The 21,632-nt window shown below is 53.1% G+C and overlaps 1 protein-coding gene across 6 annotated transcripts in view; it reads left to right on the forward strand.

Moving 5' to 3' along the window:
* The first annotated feature begins 41 nt into the window (after nt 1-41).
* SCARB1 (scavenger receptor class B member 1) overlaps nt 42-21,632 on the forward strand; it is a 78,577-nt gene continuing 56,986 nt past the window's right edge. For 5 of the 6 annotated variants that reach the window (XR_003005020.1, XM_024758686.1, XM_024758687.1 and 2 more), the window contains exon 1: nt 42-382. Coding sequence is in view for 4 of the 6 variants with exons in the window: in XM_024758686.1 (XP_024614454.1) it covers nt 257-382 (126 nt within the window). In the remaining 2 variants the exon portion in view is untranslated. The remainder of the gene's footprint in view (nt 383-21,632) is intronic. The other variant, XM_024758685.1, reaches the window with a different exon arrangement.

The following is a 21,632-nucleotide window of genomic DNA, read 5'->3' on the forward strand; positions in this document are numbered from 1 at the left end:
TGGCGCCCGCCCAGATGCTGGCGCCCGCCCAGATCCTGGTGCCCAGGGCGTCCCGGGGGCGGTCCGCCCCGGCGATGGCACATAAAACCGTTGGCCACCTGCCGGGCCGCTCCTCCGTGCGCTGCGGTCCGGGGCCCGCCGTGCCGCTGCGGCCCGCGTCCGCGGAGTCGCTGCTTCGGTCACCTTCGTCCCCGCCTCGGTCCCTCCACAGGCGCGGAGCTCCGCGAGCACCGCGCGGGCGCCGGGGCGCGCAGACATGGGCAGCCGCTCTAGAGCGCGCCGGGTGGCCGCGGCGCTGGGCTTCGCCGGGCTGCTGTGCGCCGTGCTGGGCGTTATCATGATCGTGATGGTGCCCTCGATCATCAAGCAGCAGGTCCTCAAGGTGGGTGAGGGGCCCGGCCGGAGGTCAGTGCACGCGGGCCCCTCCGGGGCTGGAGGGCGCTGGGCGCCGAGGAGGGCCGGGTGTCCTGGGCCGGGGCCCCTGAGCACCGGAGAGACCAGAGGGCATGAGGAGGGGCAGCAGGCCACCTTCCCAGGAACCTCCCCGACCCAGGACGCAGGCTGAGTTTGGGGGCCAAGGAGGGCATCCAGCGCTTTTGCTGGAGGCGCAGGCCCGGGTTGGGGAAGCCTGAATTAGAGACCACCTGGGAGCCTCACCTCACCTTAAGGGTCTGGGGTCCAAGGCGGTCCTGGAGTGTGGCCACGTTTCTGGTACTGCCTGGAGGAGCCCAGGAGCGGGCTCACATGCTTCTTGCCTCTTCTATGGCAGCCTGTGACAGTGTGTGGTAAAACTAGGGCTGCACTTTGCTTGTTTCCTGTGAGCACAGGAGGACAGGAACCCTCCATGCACGTGCATGTGAGACTCACATGGGTGCCCAGGCCGGTGGGTGCTCAGGAGAGCGGTCTCTGCTGTCCAGAGCCTCCCCATACAAACCCCTTCTCAGAGGCAGAATGGGCTGCTCTGTCCTTCCCGGACACTGCCTTCCTGATGCAGATTGGCAGTGATAAGCCGCTTTTCTCCCCAGATCCACACAGAGGCAGGCATAAGCCCAGGGCTGCATAAGCAGCGTCCTTGGGGAGTCCACAGCCTGAGAGCTTTCCTGCGATCCTAACCTTATACACCACTGCCCTTTCAACCAGGGAGACAAATTAAGGCTGTCAGCTGGCCTTCAGACCGTCAGACTCTGCCCTGGGTGCCTGGCGGCATTTTTGAATGAGCCTGGAGTTACTGAAGGACAGGGAGGTTGCAGAGTATCACACTTGAGGTAAAAGCATTCAGCTCTTTGAAGGAAAGGCCAGCACCTGCAGGGCCGGGAGGGGAGACTGAGGCTCACCTTGGCCCCAGACCCAGCCAGACGCATAAAGATGTGGCTGTCATCACTTGCTAGTTGATTTCTCTTTTCCCCTTAACCGGCTTCTTTAGGCGAGTTTCTTGAGAATGCGGACTTGTCCCCATTTCGTGTCTGTGCCCCATGCCCAGCACAGGATGCTTGGGAGATGAATGAACGAGCGAATGAATGAAGGCTGCATCTGCTTGGACCCGGCTGCCATTTTTTGGCTTTAAAGATGGAGCAACGTTTGGTTTTTCTCGAGGTCTCTGGGTGAGCAGTTGTCTGAGTCATCTTGGCCACACTGTGTCCTTTGTTTTGTTGTCAAATCTTGTCCCATTAAATCCTGTAATCTGATTGCAAGGAGATCCTGGCCGATGGTGACATTGAGCTGCGAGTTTCTCTTAGTGTTTTTTTTTTTCTTGCCTGTGAAGTGGCGGGAAAAAGTTTCTTGGGGAAACCTGAGAGTGGCCAGAACTGCTTCTTTCTCTCCCGTGGTGGCCAACGGGTGTATCTGTTTTGCTTTTCAAAGTAGCTGTGAGAGCTTTATTTCAGTGAAAGCCGGCTGTAAACGCCCGCCAAATTTGTGGTTTCTGTACTGTGTGAGCCCTGGAGAGACCATCACTTGGGTGCTGTAAGCGTGGCAAGCCCGTCGTGATCCCGTGCAGAGAGCCTGTTGCTTTGGGGGTGTGGGGATGAGTGGGATTTATAGCTGATGCAGAATCTTGTCAGCCCAGTCCTTCTTGGACTATAATTTCTTTTCACGGCTCTCAATCAGATGAAGGATGTCTCTCTCTCTCTCTCTCTCTCTCTCTCTCTCTCTTTCTCTCTCTCTCTCTGTGTGTGTGTGTGTGTACATGCACACCTGCATGCCCTACCTAATTTCCCACTCCTCCTCAGGGCTTCCAAAGAGGAAAGCGCCACTGTCCTCAGTTGTCCCGGAACTAAGATTTCTGGGCTTAAACTTGAGTGAGAGCCAGCCAGCGTCCTCCGTGAATATCCCAAAGGTGATTGGTTTGTGGCCGAGTGGCGTGAAGGCACGGAGGCGAGTCCAGCCTGTGACAGTTTCTTCTTGGACAGCTGAGGCTGAGCCCTGGCCAAGAGCCTTCCCTTGGAAGAAGGGCATCTGTGTTCAGGGGACCGAGTGGGTGGGATGCTAGGAGAGGGAGGGACGGCCCGCTGGTGTTTTCTTTGGCTGTATGTGTCCACGTGCAACTTGAATGGGAGGGCTTGTGCTTTGATTTCTACTTTTTTTTTTTTATGCTTTGGGGTTAAAGAAGTCCGTGTATATAAAATACATGGATTCTTGTTTGTAAAAAAAAAAAAAAAAAATTCAAGTGGAGGGAAAAAAAGGTTCCCCCCATTTTATTCCCCTCCTGGGATAGTACCACCGTCATCCGAGAGTATCTTTCTAGATTTTTATGGAGATACACATCACAAGCATGATTTAGACACATTAATATATATATATTTACATATATTGAACTATAAACTACGTCGAAATAGCCTGCAGTTTGCGTTTCAATTCACAGATATCGCTTGGGAATTTTTCCATGTCAAAACATTTAAATCGGTCACAATTTTCACTGCTACATAGTATTCCTTTGAATGGCTGTACACTTAATTACTTACCTGTTTGTCCGTTGACTAATCATTCTCTCATACATACTTCTCTGTGTACCTGGATGAACATTTCCACCAGGTACATTTCTAGAAGAGAAGCCTCTAGTCCAGATGGAATGTCCAGTTTGCATTTGGACACAGCCTAATGGCCCTTCTGAAGACTGAGGGCATTTAGAGTCCCATCCACAGAGTATGGAACTAGTCACTCCCTCACATCTCTGCCATTATTGGGATTACCGATTTCTTATTATAATTTTTTTTGGGGGGGTTAATCGGATGTGTGTGATTTACATTTCTCAGGTTACTGGTGGGGTTGCATAGGGGCGTGGCTCGTTTTGAAACCGATGTCAGTTTCCAGGGCTCAGGGTTTGCAGACCTGGCTGTGCCATTTGCTGGCTGGGGACCTCAGGCCAGTTACTTCACCTCTGAGCCAGGGCATGTGTCTTCAGCTCTGAGGCAGGGGTTGGATTTAGTTTGTTTCCTGGCAAGATGATAAAGTACAAAGGTGGTGACCTGTGTGTGAAACTGCTCTGAGTGTACCCGGTTTACACAGCTCGTGGCAGTTTCGGGCAGGAATCCTGACCGCCAGATCTGGTCTGCGTTTCAATAGGGGCATAGGAATTAAAGCAGGAGTGCTTCATCCAGTGGAGTTCTAGGTAAAAGTTAGAGAGAAGGAGCTAGATATTCACGTCTGGGCACAGAAAAGTAGAAAAAACACATTACTAATTGAAAAAAAGCTTTGAGGCTACTCATGTTAAAAAAAAAACAAAAAAACTCCAAAAAACCTCCACAAAACAGTACTCTCTCTTTTCACTGGGTTTCTATCAGTGCATGTAAAAGCACAGAAAAAGGTATGGAAGGGTGTGCACCAGACTGACAAAAGTGGTTACTCTCAGGGGACTGGGGGTGTGGCAGGGAGAATATTTATGCATTGTCTGGAAGGCTCATACTTTTTCTTTGTAAATAAGGAGAATGTATTCACGTATTGTGTGTTTAGTTAAAAACTAGTAACGAATCCATAGCTTTCCCCAGAGAATGGCCAAACGAGTTAGATGCAGAATGCGCGAGGCACACAGTGGAGGGGCCCTGGAGATGGAGGTCGCTGGGCGAGGTCTTGGGGGAGAATGAGACTCATTTCTTCTCCTTTCCCCCAGTGGGTGGGGTTGGTCAAGAGGTGTTCAGACCGAATGCACTCAGGAGTATAATCGAGGATGACTGTACGCTAGGCATCTTTGTAAATGTTGATCATCTCGTTTAGTCCTGGGAGAATTCTGGGACACACATCTCACTGTCCTCATCCACAGTTAGGGAAACAGAAGTTTAAGAGAGTAATTTGCCCAAGTTACCTTGCTGGTGTGTGTGTGTGTGTGTGTGGTGTGTGTGTGTGTGTGTGTGAAAAAATCCTGAGGCAAACCCCAGGAGGACGGGCGCTCTTATATCCACAGCCTAGAACAGAGCCTGACATGCGTGGCCCTGTGTGTTTGCATGGATTAGGAAGCACAGTCCAGGTCCCTGGGCGTGTCTTTCCAAGTTACTAGGTGTCTCTGGTCCACCAGGGAAGGCCCCGCTGGACCACAGGGGAAGGGGTTCGTTTGCTGGGCCACCATGTGCAATGATGGGCCTGCTGGCCTTCTCCATGGCCGGGGACCAGGAGGACGGGCGCTCTTATATCCACAGCCTAGAACAGAGCCTGACATGCGTGGCCCTGTGTGTTTGCATGGATTAGGAAGCACAGTCCAGGTCCCTGGGCGTGTCTTTCCAAGTTACTAGGTGTCTCTGGTCCACCAGGGAAGGCCCCGCTGGACCACAGGGGAAGGGGTTCGTTTGCTGGGCCACCATGTGCAATGATGGGCCTGCTGGCCTTCTCCATGGCCGGGGGTGGGGGGGAAAGCTGAGTCCCCCTCTGCTGTCTTTTATGTTTTCTAGTTGGAATCAGCCTTGGGTGCTATATCTGTGAATTTTTCCAGCTGCCAAAGTCTTCTCCCATCTGTGTTCCCATCTCAATAAGCGATATCTCCATTCGTTCCCTCCAAGGGTAGAGGCAAAAACCTTGGGTCATCCTTGACTGCAGGCTTTCTGTGATACCCCTGTATCTGGTCCATCGGCAAATCTTATCGGCTTACCTTCAAAGGCATATCTGCATACTGACCCCTTCTCAACGTCTCCACCACTCTGCCCTCCTCCATCCACTGCTTGGACTAGTGCAGTAGTCTCAGCTCTGGTCTCCATAGACAACCAGATCATGTGCCCCCTCTGCTCACACCCATTGAGGTTTCCCGTGTCACTCTGAGTGAATACCAAGGTCATTTCAGTGGCTGAAGTCCCCCCGCCACAATGCAGCCCTCCTTCCCTCTGTCACTGCACCCCCCTCTTGGCTCCTTTGCTCCCCTGCCATGCTTATCTCTTTGAAGTCCTTGAACCCAGCAAGCCTGGTCCCACCAAACTCTGGCTTGCTTTTTCTACCGCCCGGAAGGCTCATCCCCAGATATCTGTACAGTTCACCCCTCATGTCCCTGAAAGTCACCCCCTTATGTTATATGTTGATTTGTGCATTCTCTCTCTGCCTCATGAGCCGGGGCGCGGGCTGTCCTATCGCTGTCCCTGCAGTGTCCCCAGGACCAGAGCAGTGCTTGGGTTCACAGTAGGATGGTGGGATGGGCAGATGCTGAGCGCTTTGAGGTCAGGCTATTTCCTTAGGCTCTCCCCACCACCACCCCCAGCCTCCGACTCTATTTTGCCCCCTCGTCCCTTGGTGAGGGCCACCCAGAGAGCCTTCAGGAACACTGTGCCCTGCCCCCGTGCTTCATGCCCTCTGGCAAATCTCCTTTGCCCATCAGTTCAAAGGCAGGGGTTGGGGAGAGATAACAGTCAGTGGACGCTGATTACGCACTAGACCCTGGCCTACGTGTTTTGCATGTATTCAGTTGCTTCATTTCGTATCTAAATAGCTCCCTCTGCCTCTCTTTTATTGAGGGAAATGGAAGCACAGAGCTGGAAGGACACTTGCCCCAGGTCACACAGCTGAAGTGGTGGAAACAAGATTCCAGCGAGTCCGCCACCTGTGGACCCCGTCCTCCCCACTTTCTGTACAGTATTTCTGAGCAGCTCGACTTGACGTGGGCGGCAGGGCAGGCCCTTCCCCTGTTCTCTGCTTGGGTCCACCTTTCCTTGTCCTTTTCCTGCACAGACAGTGGGGCAGCGGGGTCCTTCCCAGGCCTTTCCCCTGATAATCACCTCCCCCAAACTGCGAGTACAGAGTACGTCCTGATGTCTTCCCTCCAGGGCTGTCTGTGAGGCCCGGGCAGCTCTAGAATCGCAGATGACAAGGGAAGCTGGGGAGGGCAGCCTCTCCCTGGCCCGTGGTCCCAGCGACCCTCAGGGTGACCCCGCCTGTCCTGCAGGGTCTGCTCGGCCAGCTCTGTGCCCTGCCGTCCGTCTGGACCTCCACAAAGCCCCAGGGTTGCGTCTCAGAGGGCGTCACGGCGTCGTGGGTTGACCGCCTCTGACCACATCAGGCTCCATCTGGCCGCGGACTTGACCCATGGCCGCGGACGGTGGGGCGGTACTCCCTTCTCGGGGGGCAGTGGGGTCGCAGGTGTGCTCCGATTCTGCTGTGTCTTTCTTACTCTTTCCTGCCGGGAACTTCCTATCCCTCCAGAGCCACAGTTGAAAATACGGGCTATTTTTAGTCTCCCCAAGCGTTGGTTATTTTTGTTCCCCTCTTTGCTGCTGACAGATTCGTTCCTGTGGCTTCATGTGTGTGCACACGTGTGCCGGCTGTACACGCTGACTGGTGACACAGGAACACGTGTCGGCATGCGCCCATGCACGCCTGCGTGTGGCCATGTGCCGAAGCACGCACACACAGACAAGTGTCGCGTGTCAGCATGTGTCGGCATGGAGCACAGTGTCTCTGCGATGGCATACACGTGTATGTGAACGAACGCGCGTGTACACACGTGTGCCCACGTGTGGTAGCCTGGCACACACGGGTTCACATGTGCGGTTATGTATGTGTCTGTGTGTGGGCTCGCACATGTGTGTTGACACCTGTTGAGTGTACAGTTACACACGGGGACATGTGGACGCACGTTAACACGTGTCCACGTGTGTTGGGCTGTGTGCACAGACATGTGGCCATGTGTCCCACCATGGTCTGGCCTTCCCGAGGCCTGGCACGGGGCTGTGTTCAGTGCGCCTGGCTCTTCCCATTTCAGGACACGTTCCCCATCCCTTCCTAGAATGACTCATACTGGCTGGGCCTCTGCTCCGTGACTCATGTGATTAGCTAGTATTTGGTGACACTCAGCTACCTGGAATCATCCCGTTCTGGCTTCAACTTCTAGCAAACGGGACAGAAGTGAGTCTGTGTGGAGGACTTGTTTGTTGAAGAGCTTCCCTTGGGCAGTTTGGTCCCGCTGGAGCCCTGGCACAGGCATGTCTGCTCCGTCAGTGACCGTGGGTCCTCCCGGTGGTCATGGTGCCCAGAAGGGTGATCCTATGCCCTTGGCCAGCAGCAGAGAGGCCCCTGGGGTCATAAGCCGCCCTCAAGGCTGGTTTCAGCCACAAGGCTGACTTTTCTGGCTCATAATCTTAGAACTAGAGAATTCGGTTATGGGGAGTCCAGCCTGAGCACCCACCTCCCTCCCACACCCCCGGCCCTTCTGTGCCACAGGGATCTAGCGGCTTCGTCCCCATAAACACATTTATGGTGCAAAGAATTCAACTGTAGCAGTCGGCCAGAAATACAAAAGCAAGACAAAAGGTGAAGTCCTTTCATGTGCCTTGTCTCCCTCCCCCTTGGTCAAATGCAACCTTGGCCTCCACTGGCTCTGGGAGTGGCCACCAGAGCTGAAACGCAAAGAGAAACAAAAACAACACAGAGAAGTTCATTCTTGGCTTTGGAGATTTCCAGGACCCAGGAGCTGCTGAGTTATAGGTGGCTCTGATTTGAAGCTCAGGATCATTTTGCTCAGAACCTCCCCAAACCCAGAGGTCCGGGCCCCTGATGGCCCAGGGCACAGCTGGCTTTGTTGTCTTGCTTCCTTCCCCCACCTCCGCCCCACTGTTTCCTCCTGTTCCCCAATTGCTTCGTGCTGGGGGGGAGGAAGGAACAGGAGTGGCCTGACCTGTGCTTACTTCCTGGCATTTGGGGTGAAGTTCCTTCCAGCTTTTCTGGAAGCTTCTAGAAGGACTCTTTTTTTTTTTTAATACAGCAGGTTCTTATCAGTTATCCATTTTATACATATCAGTGTATATATGTCAATCCCAATCTCCCAGTTCATCCCACCACCGCCCCCAGCCCCCCTGCCACGTTCCCCCCTTGGTGTCCATACGTTTGTGCTCTACATCTGTGTCTCTATTTCTGCCCTGCAAACCGGCTCACCTGCACCATTTTTCTAGAAGGACTCTTGAGACGCTTTAATGTGTGCTCTCTTGGGCCGCTCTTGGACTCAGATGCTGGTGTCTCCTTATCTCCCTGACCGCTGGCCATTGGCACGTCCCAGGGCTCAGGCCTTTCCTGGCCGTGCTCACCCGGTCTCACGTGTCAAATGCCATCTCTGTCCTGGCACCTCCCAAACTGATATCCCAGGCCCGGACCTTTCCCCTTGAGCTCCAGCCTCAAGCATCCAGTGGCCAACTCCATATCTCAACCTGGGTGGTCAAAGGCAGCTCACGCTTACCCTAGCCAGCGCCTGACTTCCCATCACTCCCCGTGAAACCCACATTCCCATCTCAGGCCATTGCTTGTCCATTCTCCAGCTACCTGGGCCGAAAGCCTTGGAGTCAGCCTTGACTCTCTCTCACTTCTCACACTGGACCATCAGGGTATTTTATGGCTTCACCTTCAAAACATAACCAGAATCCAACTTCTCTCCACACCCATGGCCACTACCCTGGTCCAGGGTGCCGTCGGCTCTCACCTGGATTCCTGCAGGATCCCTGCGCCCACCTGTGCTCCCTGGTCAGGTTTTTCAGCACAGCAGCCCAAGGCATCCTATGAAAATTGCACCGTCCTCCTCTGCTTAAAGCCCTGCAGTGAACCTGCCCCATCCCCTCCGAGTCAAGGTGAGCCCTTATGTTGTGCCTTGAGGCCTTTGCCGTCTGATCCTGACCCCTCTCTGTCCTCCCCTTCACCTTGACCTTGCACACGGCCCTTCTGGCACTTCCTCAGACTTCCTAAGTTCTTCCCTCTGCCCACAGCTCTTTCCCTGATGTGACATGTGCGTGATTCACTCTCCCACCTCCTTTAGGCCTTTGTTCAGATCTCACTTGCCCACGGATCTCTCTTTTTGAATATTGCAAGTTCCCTTCCCATTCCCTGGTGCTCTGAACCCTCCTTACTGTGCTGTTTTTCTCTGTAGTCCTGTCACCTGCTGAGATAACGCCGGATTTACCTATGCATCCCGTTTATCACTTATTGTCTGTTTCTCCCTGTGAGAATGTCGGGCCCACGAGGGCAGGGACCTTAGTTTTTGTTCATCGCTGTGTCCCAAGCACTTGGAACGACGCCTAGCACACAGGGGTAGGTTCTCAAATAGTTACTGAACGGATGTTTAGAAGACGAGGGTGGTCTCACTGGGAGGTTTGCGATGAGTGTCAGGTTGTCGTCCTGGGCGGGGACCTGGGGACCGCGCCCCTCCCCCTGCGCGGCCCCCACTCCACATCCAGCCCTTCCCCCCTCACCTGCCGCAGGAGCTTCCTCTCCTGCCTGTCCGCTCCTATCCTTGCCACTCTGTTGTCAGTTTCCCCTGCCGCAGCTAGAATGCTCTTTAAAATAATGCACATTGGATCATTTCACAGCCCTGATGAAAACCTTCTTGCGTGTGGTCTGAAACCCGTCTGCCCACCATGGCCTGTAAGCCACTTACCTCCACTCCCTGCACTTCCGCCCTGCTACAGCCTCACAGGCCTTTCTTTTCCTCCAGTACACTATGTTCTTTTCTGCCTCAGGACCTTTGCACAGACTGTTCCTTTCTCCTGGCTTTTATGTTTGGTTGCTCTTATGTTTCAGCTCAAATGTGACCTCTTGACAAAGAGACCCCCCTCCCCCCATGCACCTCACCCCATCTATGTTATAAGCATTCCGTGTTACTGTCTTCCAAGCCGTCACCAAGCCCTGGAATTATATTGTTCACTTGCTTGAGGTTCCATGAGGCAGGGGCCTATGTCTCTCTCGTTCATGACTGTATTCCATGGTTGGGGACCCTGGTCCAGGGCAGAGACATGGCTGGGGTGGGACCTTGGGTCGAGGCAGTGAGACGATTCCAATCGGGATCCTCAAAAGCATAGATTTTTGACGCCAGACTCCTTGGCTTCCAATACCGGCTCTTCCCCTATCTGTGTGCCCGGCACCCAGGAGCCTGTTGTCCATGATGTGTTCGTGGGTTCAGGGCCTGAGTCTTAACAAGCCCTGCCTGGATTCCAGAGACGTCTCTCTGACTCCAGCGACTGGGTGTTTCTACTGGCTGAGTGTTGATTGACCCCTCCTCTGTCCCAACGTGAAGGCGGACTCGCGAGAAGGAAGGGACACAGGTTTACAAAGATGTCATTGGGGCCATCTGGGGGTGGTGGGTAAAGAAAGAGCATCTGTCCTGTCCAAGGGGCCAGGGGAGGCGTGGAGGCTGGTCTGGGGCTGCCTCGCTCTGCCTCTCGGAAGGAGAAGGGATCCTCATGCTGGCATCTTGGTCTCAGCTGGGTGGCTTGGACTGGGGGTGTGGCGGTGTTTCCCTCCTGCTGCATTTAAGCCCCAGTTCAGCCTTAAAGTGGAACCACTTGCATTTCCTGTCCTTATGAGTGGAAACCTCGTGAGGCTGGAGTCGGGAGACCCAGGTCCAGTTTGCTGGTGATACTCGCTCTGTACGTACAGAATCACACATCAGCTCAACCAGGCAAAATCTTTTACTGACTTGTGGTCAGTAAACCACAAGTCGACTGTGTTAGTGTTGGCCTGGAGAGTGCAGAGAGGGTGGGGAGGGAGCTTCTTGTGACCCTGCACTTCCTCCTGTGGGGTCCCATAATGAGTCCAGCTTGAATGCAATCCAAGAGTTAAAAATTCATTTTTTGTATGTGTGCTTTCGTATCACTGGCCAGCAGCTTTATCTGGGGCTCAGATGGCCATCTGTACCACATTGGGGAGAAGCTGGCTCCTTTGAAATTCCCCAGAGGTCTCCAAAGGGAACTTTATGGAGAGACCTTCAAAGATAATTAGAGAATTTTCCCAGTGGCTGGGAAAAGTTGTGGTGTGAATGCTCTTGGGCTCTGATTGGCTGGACTTGTCTCTCATGCTTATCCCTGAGCCAATCACTGTAGCTTGAGAAATGGACTGCTCTGATTGGTCAGGCTTGGATTACGTGCCCATTCTTGGAGCTGGAGAAGGAGGACTTTTCTTCCCCAAAGCAAAGAGACTGAGGTGGGGTGGGGTGGTGCCCTAAAGGAAAATGTGGGGGGGGGGCACTGTTAGCAGAAGGAGGAAAGGGTGACAGGCAGCAAAAATGATTGATGTGCCCTTTTCCCCAGGGTAGCTTTCTCACTTCATCTCATTGCTTCTTGTTATTATAGTATTAGAGATTATTTTCTTTGGCTAGACCCAAGACCTCTGGAGGAGATGGTAGCTTATCAGCTAATTGTTTTTATCAGGGAAGGTTTCATACACTCAGATTGTTGGATCTGGAGCTTGGATTTTACTCAGTTCCATCTTTTATTTTTTCTTTGGGGAAACCAGAACCCAAAGGGAGCGAAGATTTAAGTAAGGCCACAGAGAAAATTAGCAGTGAGTACTGGCAGGGAAGACTGTCTCAGGTGCGGGGGGGGGCGGGGGAGGGAAGTAGGTGGAAGTCAGATGGGCCCCCGGAGCAGGGCTTGGAAGAAGCCAAGTAGTTGTAAAAGCAAGTCATTAGTTAGCAAGCATTCTTCAGGCAGAAAGTCCCCAGGGTCCCCTGTCTGCATTCCTGTCCGCCCACCTCCTGGCAGGATGGGAAGGAGGTGTTTGTTGTAAACTGGGAGAGGTGTCAGGGCTGGGGTGTGCCAAAGTGCAGGCTTTGTCTGCCCCGGGTGGGAGACGCCAGTGGTGTGCCCTGGCGAGGATGGGGTAGAGGAGGGATGAGTAAAGACTCTGACCTTTATCAGAATCTGCCCAGGTACAGTTGCAGAGGAGTTGATCTGGAATCGCTGTTGCCAGCAGGTGTGTTCTGCAATGTGAACCAGCACATCTGTCATCAACAGTCCCCCGGATGAACGGCTGCCAACTTGTTGGCCCTTGCCCCCAACTCTGGGGCACACCCTTCTTCACCTAGGACAGCAAGGAGCTGTGTGTGAGAGGGACCTGCCTGGACAGCCAGGCCCCCAGGGCCTCTGGGAGCATCCCTGTGCTGAGAGAGCCCTGTGTGCCCACATGATAACCTTCCACCTGAGTGAGAGGCATGAGGCAGACTGGAACACGGGGAGCTGGAAGGCAGTGGTGGCATGTCACCGTCTCAAGGTCAGGCATGGGTTCTCAAACCCGCATGACTCTCTCTAGCCCTTGGCCAGGGTTTTGGCATCCAGGAGTTTAGGTGGACCCAAGAGCATAGACTTTGGAGCCAGACAGCCTGGGTTCAAATTCTGGTTCTGCCCCTTCCCATCTGTGTGTCTTTGGACAAGTAACTTAACCTCTCTGTGCCTTATTTCCCCCTCTGTAAAATGGCATTAATGGAAGTATCTCCTGTACAGGGCTCTTATGAAGATGGAGGAGTTGGCACATGTAAAGCACTTAGAATAACAGCTTGGCAAGTGTCACATAAGTGTTTGCTGTTGTCATCATCTTAGCCTTATACACACACCTATAGTAGGATTAGTTAGTCTGTCATTTTACCGAAACGGGACCATACTACGCCCACTTCCCCACATCTTGCTTTTCTCACTGCGTCTCTTCTCTAAACTTTCCCCGGTTGCTTGGGTAGCTCTGACTGGGTGTCTAGATGACTGAACATCCCACGGTGTGGATGTACGAGCCATTCCCAGGAGGGAGCTTTCAAAATTGTGAAATAATCCATAAAGCAGCCCAAAGTGTTCTTCTCCCACCTCGATGTTTCAGTTTGAAAAATTTTATTTTGGAAAAATCGCAAGAACAGTGCAACGAATTCCTGTAAGCCGTTTCCTGAGCTGCACCAATGTTTACAATTTGCTGCATTTTCATTCTCAGTCTGTCTGTCTGTCTCTCTCGTTGCCAGACCACGTGAGAGTTGCTTGCAGACGTCAGGACACCTCGCCCCAGAATACTGCAGCGTGCGTGTCTTAAGGACAAGACTATTTTTTTCTGTAACCACAGACCACAGTCACACTCAGGAAAGCTCGTAATAATTTACTTCTCTGATGCTCAGGTTACATTCAGAGTCTCTTATTGACCCAAGAGCACCCTTTATAGCAGTTTTTTGGGTTTTATTGTTTAAATCACGTCCTGTGTCCAGTTGCCTTGTTTCTTTCTCCTCCTTTAATCCAGACCAGTCCTCCAGCCTTATTCTTTTTACTGGGTCCTTCACAACACTGGCGTTTATTAAGGGACCAGACCAGTTTTTCTGGCGGAATGCCTGTCGATTTGGATTTGTCTAATTGTTTCCTCGTGAGTGCACGTTTTCTTCCGACAGAGTCCTACACAAAAGCCTCCTTGTGTGAGTCAGATGGGAGTAGAGCTCTCCTGGCTGAGGTGGGATGGGCGCCTGGACCCCACCCCCATCCCAGCTTGGTGACCCCATCCCACAGCCGGCCTGCGCCCCCAGGCGAGTTTGAACCTCCCCTCGGACTGGAAGAAGCCAGTGATTCCATCAGGCCTTGCCTCGCTCAGCTGTTCCTCCATCTGCTTCCTCATTTTCTCAGCTCTGATTCCTTGCCCTCACGCCCAGACGTGCGGATCCTTCCAGCGGCCCTCGGCCAGCCTGTCTCCTCCCCTCCAGCCCTCCCCATCTCCCAGCACCATGGACTTGAGGGCCACGGGCTGGGTCGGATGCCGCCTCATCCTCTGGGCTGGAAACGCGTTGCAGCCCTGGGGTGTCAGGGCCTGTCTGGTCGAGATGGGGTGGCAGGTAGGAGGGCTTCTCATCTCCGCCGCCTGTCCCTCTGAGGCTTGAAGAAATTCTTGTGCCAGGTCCCCCTGGCCCCATCTGGCCTCTTGGTTGGCACAGGAAGGTCACTGTGGCTTTACTCGGCCGGGAGCCCGCTGTAGCTGGAATCCCTTGGCAGCTTTGAAAGACTCTCTAAGCCTCAGGACTTCCTTTGACCGCCTGTTCCCAGGGTCCCCAGATTCCACCTGCTGCAGCCTCCTGCTTTGGACTTTCAACTTTGATTTCTTTTTATTGTGAAATCTTAGGCACTTCAAGAAAAGTGCCTAAGACACACACAGTTACATAAATAACTAAAACGAGCGCCAGTGTGATCATCCCCAGATGAAAAAGCAGAACCTCATCTGCCCTCCAGAAGCCCCTGCAGAGGAGACTCGTTCCCAGCTTGCTTGGCTTTTTATCGTGTTACCCCATCTACATCCCTAAACACTGGGCTTAGTTTTGTCTGGTTTTGAGCTTCACTTGAACGGAATCATATTGCTATGGTCTGAATGCCTCAAAATTCATGCATTGAAATCCTAATGCCCAAAGTGATGGTGTTAGGAGGTGGGGCCTTTGGGAGGTGATTAGGTCATGAGGGTGGAACCCTTGTGAATAGGATTAGTGCCCTTGTAAAAGAGACCCTGGAGAGCTCCCTCACCTCTTCCACCATGTGACGACATAGCGAGAAGTCTGCAAGCCAGAAGAGGGCCCTCATTTGACCATGCCAGCACCCTGATCTCAGACTTCCAGCCTCCTGACCGAACGAAATAAATGTCTGTTGTTTATAAGCCACCCAGTCTGTGACGTTTTGTTACAGCAGCCCAGCCCTGACGGAATAAGGCACATACTCTGTATTTTTAAATTTTGTCTTGCTGTTCTTGCTTCCCATTATATTTGTGAGACCCACCCGTGTTGTTGCAATAAACCGCACCCCATCTTTTTAAAAATTAATTAGTTAATTAATTTATTTGGCTGCGTCGGGTCTTCGTTGTGGCGCACAGGCTTCTCTAGTTGTGGCGTGTGGGCTCTGTAGTTGTGGTGCGCGAGCTTAGCTGCCCTGAGGCATGCAGGACCTTAGTTCCCGGACCAGGGATCCAACCCGTGCCCCCTGTGGTGGAAGCATGGAGTCTTAACCACTGGACAGCCAGGGAAGTCCACAAGTTTTTTAGTGAATAACTTATAGGGATGAAATTCAAAGAACATAAAATTAATCATTTTAAAGTGATCCATTCGCACAGTGTGAAGCATCACCTCTTTCTGCTTCTCAAACGCTTCTGTCGCCCCAAAGTGAAACTCCACTCCCCATCTTTTCTTCCTTCCAGCTCCCGCACTCCCTGTCAGCCATTAGTCTGCTTTCTGTATCTGTTCCGGACATTTCGTATAAATGGAATCCCACCCTGTGTGGTCCTTTGTGCCTGGCTTCTTTCACTCAGCATCACGTTTTCAAGGTTCTTCAGATTGTAGCTTGTGCCGGTGCTTTACTCCTTTTTACGGCTGAGTCATATTTCACTGTGCGGATGGACCACATTCTGTTCACTCATCCACCAGTTGAGGGGCACTTGGGTTATTTGCAGCCTTTGGTCACTGTGAAGAGTGCCGCTGCGGATATGTGCGTACATGTGCCTGTTTATCTATTTTCCCTTATCTCCTTCTATTTCCTCTTCTTCCCCTTATCCCTCTCATGTCTCACCCCTCCTTGCCCTGGCACCCATCCCCTGGATGGTATGTCTTTAAATAGGACATGTGTGTCCTTGTGCCACAGGTGGTGCTGGGAGTCTGCTCACAGAACAGTGGGCTGGAGCTCAGTTCTGGAGCCAGGCGGGCATGGGGACCAATCCTGGCTTTGCCACTTGCCTGCGGGTGACCTGGGGTAGGTTCCTTGGGTCTCGCGTTTGGATAGGCTCCTGCAAAACGGGACAAACCACGCCTTCCCGTAGGGTTGAGGTGAGGATTGAGCAGGCTAATAAGTGGTAAGTGCTTTGAGCTGGGCATGGCCGAGCAGGCCCCACGCGCAGCACATGGGCTGCCAGAGCCTGGGGAGAGGACGACCTCTGACTCCTGCTCTGAGCCCTACTCTTCTCCCATCACGCTCTCGGAAATCTGTCTGTGGTCCTGTGTTCTCATCTGGCCCATGGCTTCTTGCTACTGCCTGGGTTTCTGAGTTTACATTCCTCATGTTTTGTTTATTCCTGGTTCCGTCCACTCCTTCCACCCCAGACAGCAAACATCCTGGAACCTTCCATCTTAAAGTTCCCAAGAATTTCCTCGGGATGTGCGGGGAGTGGAGCTGCTAGGTCGAAGGGCACGGGAGGGGGAGGCAGGGAGCCAGTGTCATCAAATGTGCCTTCCAGAAGGGCCGTTGCCGTTCCCTCCCACATCTGCTCCAGCGCCCGATGCCATCTGGCATTCTAGGCTGTGTGTGGTTGTGATGTGTGTACTTCTGAGTTGTGTGTTTGAGCCTTCTTCCTTTTCTAAGTCAGTGGGGGATGGGGTCTGAGGCTCAGAGAGTTTGAGAGGCTTGCGAGTGGGAGGGCGCACACAGAAAACTAGGGATAGATCCCGGGACTTGGACTTGGTTTAATCAGAAATCTTTGGACCCCGGTGACCGAGGTCAGCTGCAGGGAGAGGACAGAGGATGTGAGGGGCCTCTCTTCAGCTGAAAAGGCTCAGAGGGGGAGGTCAGCCTTGTGCAGGACGGAGAGGGAATGTGGCTGACCCCGCGTGCCCCCCTGCTGTCTGCAACCGGCTTAGGGGTCCCCTCCCGCGAAGGGCGGGGCTGTGGCCTCCTTGCTGTGTAACTGTATTGTGTGTATTACTTTCCGTCCCCTCTGTGTCCTGGCCTCTTCTTTTTTTTTGCGGTACGTGGGCCTCTCACTGCTGTGGCCTTTCCCGTTGCGGAGCACAGGCTCCGGACGCACAGGCTCAGCAGCCATGGCTCATGGGCCCAGCCGCTCCGCGGCATGTGGGGTCTTCCCAGACCGGGGCACGCACCCGCGTCCCCTGCATCGGCAGGCGGACTCTCAACCACTGTGCCACCTGGGAAGCCCCTTGCCTCTTCTTATAAGGACACCTGTCATTGGGTTTAGGGCCCCCCCTAAATCAAGGATGATGTCACCTCGAGATCCGTAACTTGTTCACATCTTCAAAGGCACCATTGCCAAATAAGGTCACCTTCTGAGGTTCCAGCTGGACATGAATTCTGGGGGACGCCATTTGACCCACGACCAAGTGTTTGCCCAACCTGCAGACCCACAGAACTCCGGCTTCAAATCCAGGTCCTAGTTCTTGGGTTCTCTGGGAACTTGATTTTCTTTAAAAGCCGATGTCCTCTTTTGCAGTTGGGGCTGATTTTCTTACCTCCCACAGATTAAAATTCAGGTAGAGCAGCCTCGGATGGTCGCGTCACTTATGACAACTGGATGGGATGTGATTGGCAGGGCCAGCTCTTGCCCAGACAGCCCCCACTGGCATCAAAAATAAGGGAAGTACAATAGGGGTACAATGAAAAAAGATTGAAAGCGTGCAGGGAGTTACAACCTCAAAAAAAAAAAAAAAAGGCACAATGTGAAAAGTCACCACTGCCTCTCCCCACAGTGGGTCTTGGCTCCAAAGGCAACTTGGGTTAATAGTTCCTTCCTGAAAAACATTGTTTGTGTCTACAGGGACCGGGGTATCCTCCTGTCCCAGGCCCACCCTTGAGGACCCTGCATGCCTTTTTCCACCTTGGGTTTGGCACTGAGGGGTGGATCTTGGAACTCACCCTCCTGTGGCCTGTGGGCCTGCCTCTCTGCCCTGCGGGTTTTGTACACAGAGCGCTGCAAAGGACGGGGCTGTTTCCCTGTTACTGCTGGAGCAGTGATGAAAGGCCTGCGCGGGAAGGAGTCCTCGTTCCTTGGCAAGGGAAGGTGCAGGTCGGGATCCATTCTAGAAAAAATCTTCCTGCTGGAGACGCCTGTGTGTCTTCTGGAGCTTTCTCAGGGAGCATATGTTTCCTGGGGCTGCCGTAACACGTCATCACAGACGGGTGGTTTAGAATAGAGATGTATTCTCTCCCGGTTCTGGAGGCCAGAAGTCTGAAATCGAGGTGTCGGCCGTGCTCCCACTGAAGGCTGTAGGGGAGGATCCTGCCTTGTCTCTTCTGCTCCTGGTGGCTCCAGGCATTCCTTGGCTTGTGGCCGCATCCCTCCAATTTCTGCCTCTGTGTATTCTCTTCTAAGGACACTCATTGTTGGATTTAGGGTCCACCCGCAAAATCCAGGATGATCTCACTTTGAGATCCTTAATTAAATCGGCAAAGACCCTTTTTCTAAATAAGGTCACATTCATAGGTTTTGGGGCAGAACTTAGTATGTGCCAGGCACCAAGCTGCGTGTGGTACAGGTTCATTGTCTTCATAACCCCCTCCGAGGTGTGGTTGTGCTTAGTTTCTGGCTGCAGTCCTGGCGGCTCAGAGAGGTTGAGGCACCTGCCTGAGGTCACACAGCTGGTGGTAGAAGCGGAACCTGGAACCCTCACTTTTGTCCCAAGGTTACAGCCCAGCCTCTCCCAGACCCAGACCTGGCTGGAGAGGTGTTTTGTGTGGCCCACGCTGGTATTAAAAAAAAATTATATCGGTCGCCAGCATTTAAAGACAGGCAGATTTAGATCCAAATCTACATTTTGAGGCACTCCTGACAGTTTGGAAACTCTACATGGCAGCTGTCGGCCGGGGGCTGCCCCCGTTGGATGAGGTCTGTTCCTCGGCAGACCTCATTCTCACCAGGTTGATGCTTCCCAGCTCCTTGGCCGTGGGCAAGTGACTTGGCCCCTCCAGACCTTGATTTCCTCATCTGTAAAATGGGGATAATCATAGCCCTGGCCTCATGGCTGTTGCTGTGAGGGACCAGTGGGTTGATAGATGGGAAGTGAGTGAGTGCTACTACATCAGGCTGGCCTTGTGGCTGTTAATTACCAGCCTTCTTCTGGAATAAATTCAGACTTAGTTCATGGAGGCCATCCAGGGTCCTGGGTGATGGACGAGTTCATCACAGAGGAAAACCGGGCAGTTGGGCAGTTGGGAGCCCCTCGGGGTTCTGATGCAGCTTATGGCCTTAGGCTCATTGTAAGCCTCCTGCCTTAGTTTCCTCATCTCTAGCAGCACCTGTTCTTTCTACCTGCTCAAATGAGGGAATAATGAAAAGAATTTAAAAATATAATTTTTTTTTTTGCGGTATGCGGGCCTTTCACTGTTGTGGCCTCTCCCGTTGCGGAGCACAGGCTCCGGACGCGCAGGCTCAGTGGCCATGTCTCATGGGCCCAGCCACTCCGCAGCATGTGGGATCCTCCCGGACCGGGGCACGAACCCGTGTCCCCTGCATCGGCAGGCGGACTCTCAACCACTGCGCCACCAGGGAAGCCCTAAAAATATAATTTTTGACTGTAATTATGAATATATGTGGCAGTATATATAGAGTTGAGGATTCAGAAAACTGGCTATGCTTGGGCAGTGACCTAATCTCCCTGAGTCTCAGTTTCCCCAGCTGTAAGGTGGGATGATGTTAGCATCCAGGGCATGGAGCCGTCATGAGGACTCAGGGAGCAAAGTGCTTCGGGTGTTGCCTCCTCCTGGTGAGAGCAGTGGGGATGGTGGGGGTAGGGGTGGTGGGGCTGTGGTGATGAAGGGTGTGTCAGGCACCTGGAGCGTCATGGCCTGGGGGCTTGGGAACGGAGGTGGCTGTGGCCATAGACCTGGGTGGGAACCTGTCCTTGGGGGGCTGCCGGGCCCTCCCTGTCCTATCCTGCAGGAGAATGACGTCACCTCCGTGCTCTCTTGGGCTCCGGCAGCTTGTGTGTGGCCGCGGAGCCCAGATAAGTGGGGTACAGCTGTCAGCAGTCCTGGCCATCTGTGTCCTTGGCGTGGGAGGGAGAAAGGCCGGGGGCTGGGGAAGCGTCCAGCTGAGGTTTCAGAAGTCCTTCAACCCGGGGAGCAGGTGAGGGGAGGATGTTCTTTGACTCCTCTTTGTGGTTTGGGACGTAAGCAGCCTTCAGCGCGTGTGTTCTGAGCTCGTACTGTGTGCTGGACATTGTACCAGGCATGGGAGCTGCAGTCCTGGACACCCCAGGCCGGGTCCTTCTCCTTTGGGTGGGTGGTCAGGAGGGCCTCCCTGAGGAGGGGCCGTTGGAGCTGCTGAGGAGTGGGGCATAGGAACAGCACGCCAGGCACAGGGCACAGCAAGTGCAAAGGCCCGGAGGTGGGAAGTGGCTTGTCACATTGGAGTGAAAAGCAACCTATCACTCCAATGTGATTAGCAGGCCGTGGGCTTGGGGAGAAGTGGGTGGTGAGAGGGGAGAGGCGGGCCGGGGCCTTGTAGGACACGGGGAGGAGTTGAGATTTGGGTTTCAATTCCTTGAGATGCCAGTGGAGGGTTCTGAGTGGGGGGCGGGGCATGATCTGATGCGTGTCTTACAGAGCCCTCTGGCTGCTGCGGGGCGGGGAGGCAGTGTTGGGGGGTTGAGAGGAGGCACGGGAAGACGGTGGGTGCCTCGGGCCAAGGCAGAGGCAGTATAATTGGAAGGAGGGAACAGAGTCAAGATTCCTCTTGTAGGGAGCGTGAACCAGGTATACCGATGGATTAGACTCGGGATGGGAGGGGAGGAGAGAAATAAGTCTCTTGAACTTCTATCTGAGGGATTCAGTGGCTGGTGGAGCTGTTTTCTAAGATGGAAATATCCGGGAGGGCAGTCAAGAGCAGATGGAAAGTGTGGGCCGTAAATCTGGTCCTAAATTCTTGGTGGGACAACTCATTCACAACAGAAACCGACCCGATTAGAAAATGCGCCAAGGACTTCATAGAGATTTCTCCGAAGAAGATATACAAGTGACCAACAGGCACACATGGACGTGCCCCGCATCACTCGTAATTAGCGGAGTGCAAATCCTAACCACAGTGAACCATCACCCCGTGCCCACCAGGCTGGCTGCTGTCAAAAAAATGACAGCGATTAGTCAGGTTGTGGAGAAACTGGAACCCTTGTACAGTGTTGGAAGGAATGTAAATGGTGCAGCTGCTGTGGGAAAGTCTGACAGTTGCTCAAAAAATTGAACCATAGAATTACCATCGGATGCAGCAATGCTACTTCTGGGTACATATCCAAAAGAATTGAAAGCAGGGACTTGAAGAGATATTTGCACACTCGTGTTCACCGCAGCACTCTTCACAATAGGCGAAAGGTGGAAACAACCCAAGTGACCATCACTAGATGGATGGATAAACAGGATATGGTCCATCCATACACTGGAATGTGATCCAGCCTTAAAAAGGAAAGAAATTCTGACACAGGCTATAACGTGGATGAACTTTGAGGATATTGTGCTAAGTGAAAAAAGCCAGACACAAAAAGACACATATTGTGTGATTCTGCTTATATGAAGTAGAATGTTGTGTGATTCAACTTATATGAAGTCCCTTTGTTGGGGGGGCAAATTCATAGAGACAGAGAATAGAGGGTGGGTGCCAGGGACTGGGGGAGGGGAGTTAGTGTTTAATGGGAATAGAACTTCAGTTGGGGAAGATGAAAATTTCTGGAGACCGACGGTGGGGCTGTTCTTAATGCCACTGAACTG

This window comes from Neophocaena asiaeorientalis, unplaced genomic scaffold (assembly GCF_003031525.2).
Source record: "Neophocaena asiaeorientalis asiaeorientalis breed wild unplaced genomic scaffold, Neophocaena_asiaeorientalis_V1.1 scaffold77, whole genome shotgun sequence".
Classification (NCBI taxonomy): Eukaryota; Metazoa; Chordata; class Mammalia; order Artiodactyla; family Phocoenidae; genus Neophocaena; species Neophocaena asiaeorientalis.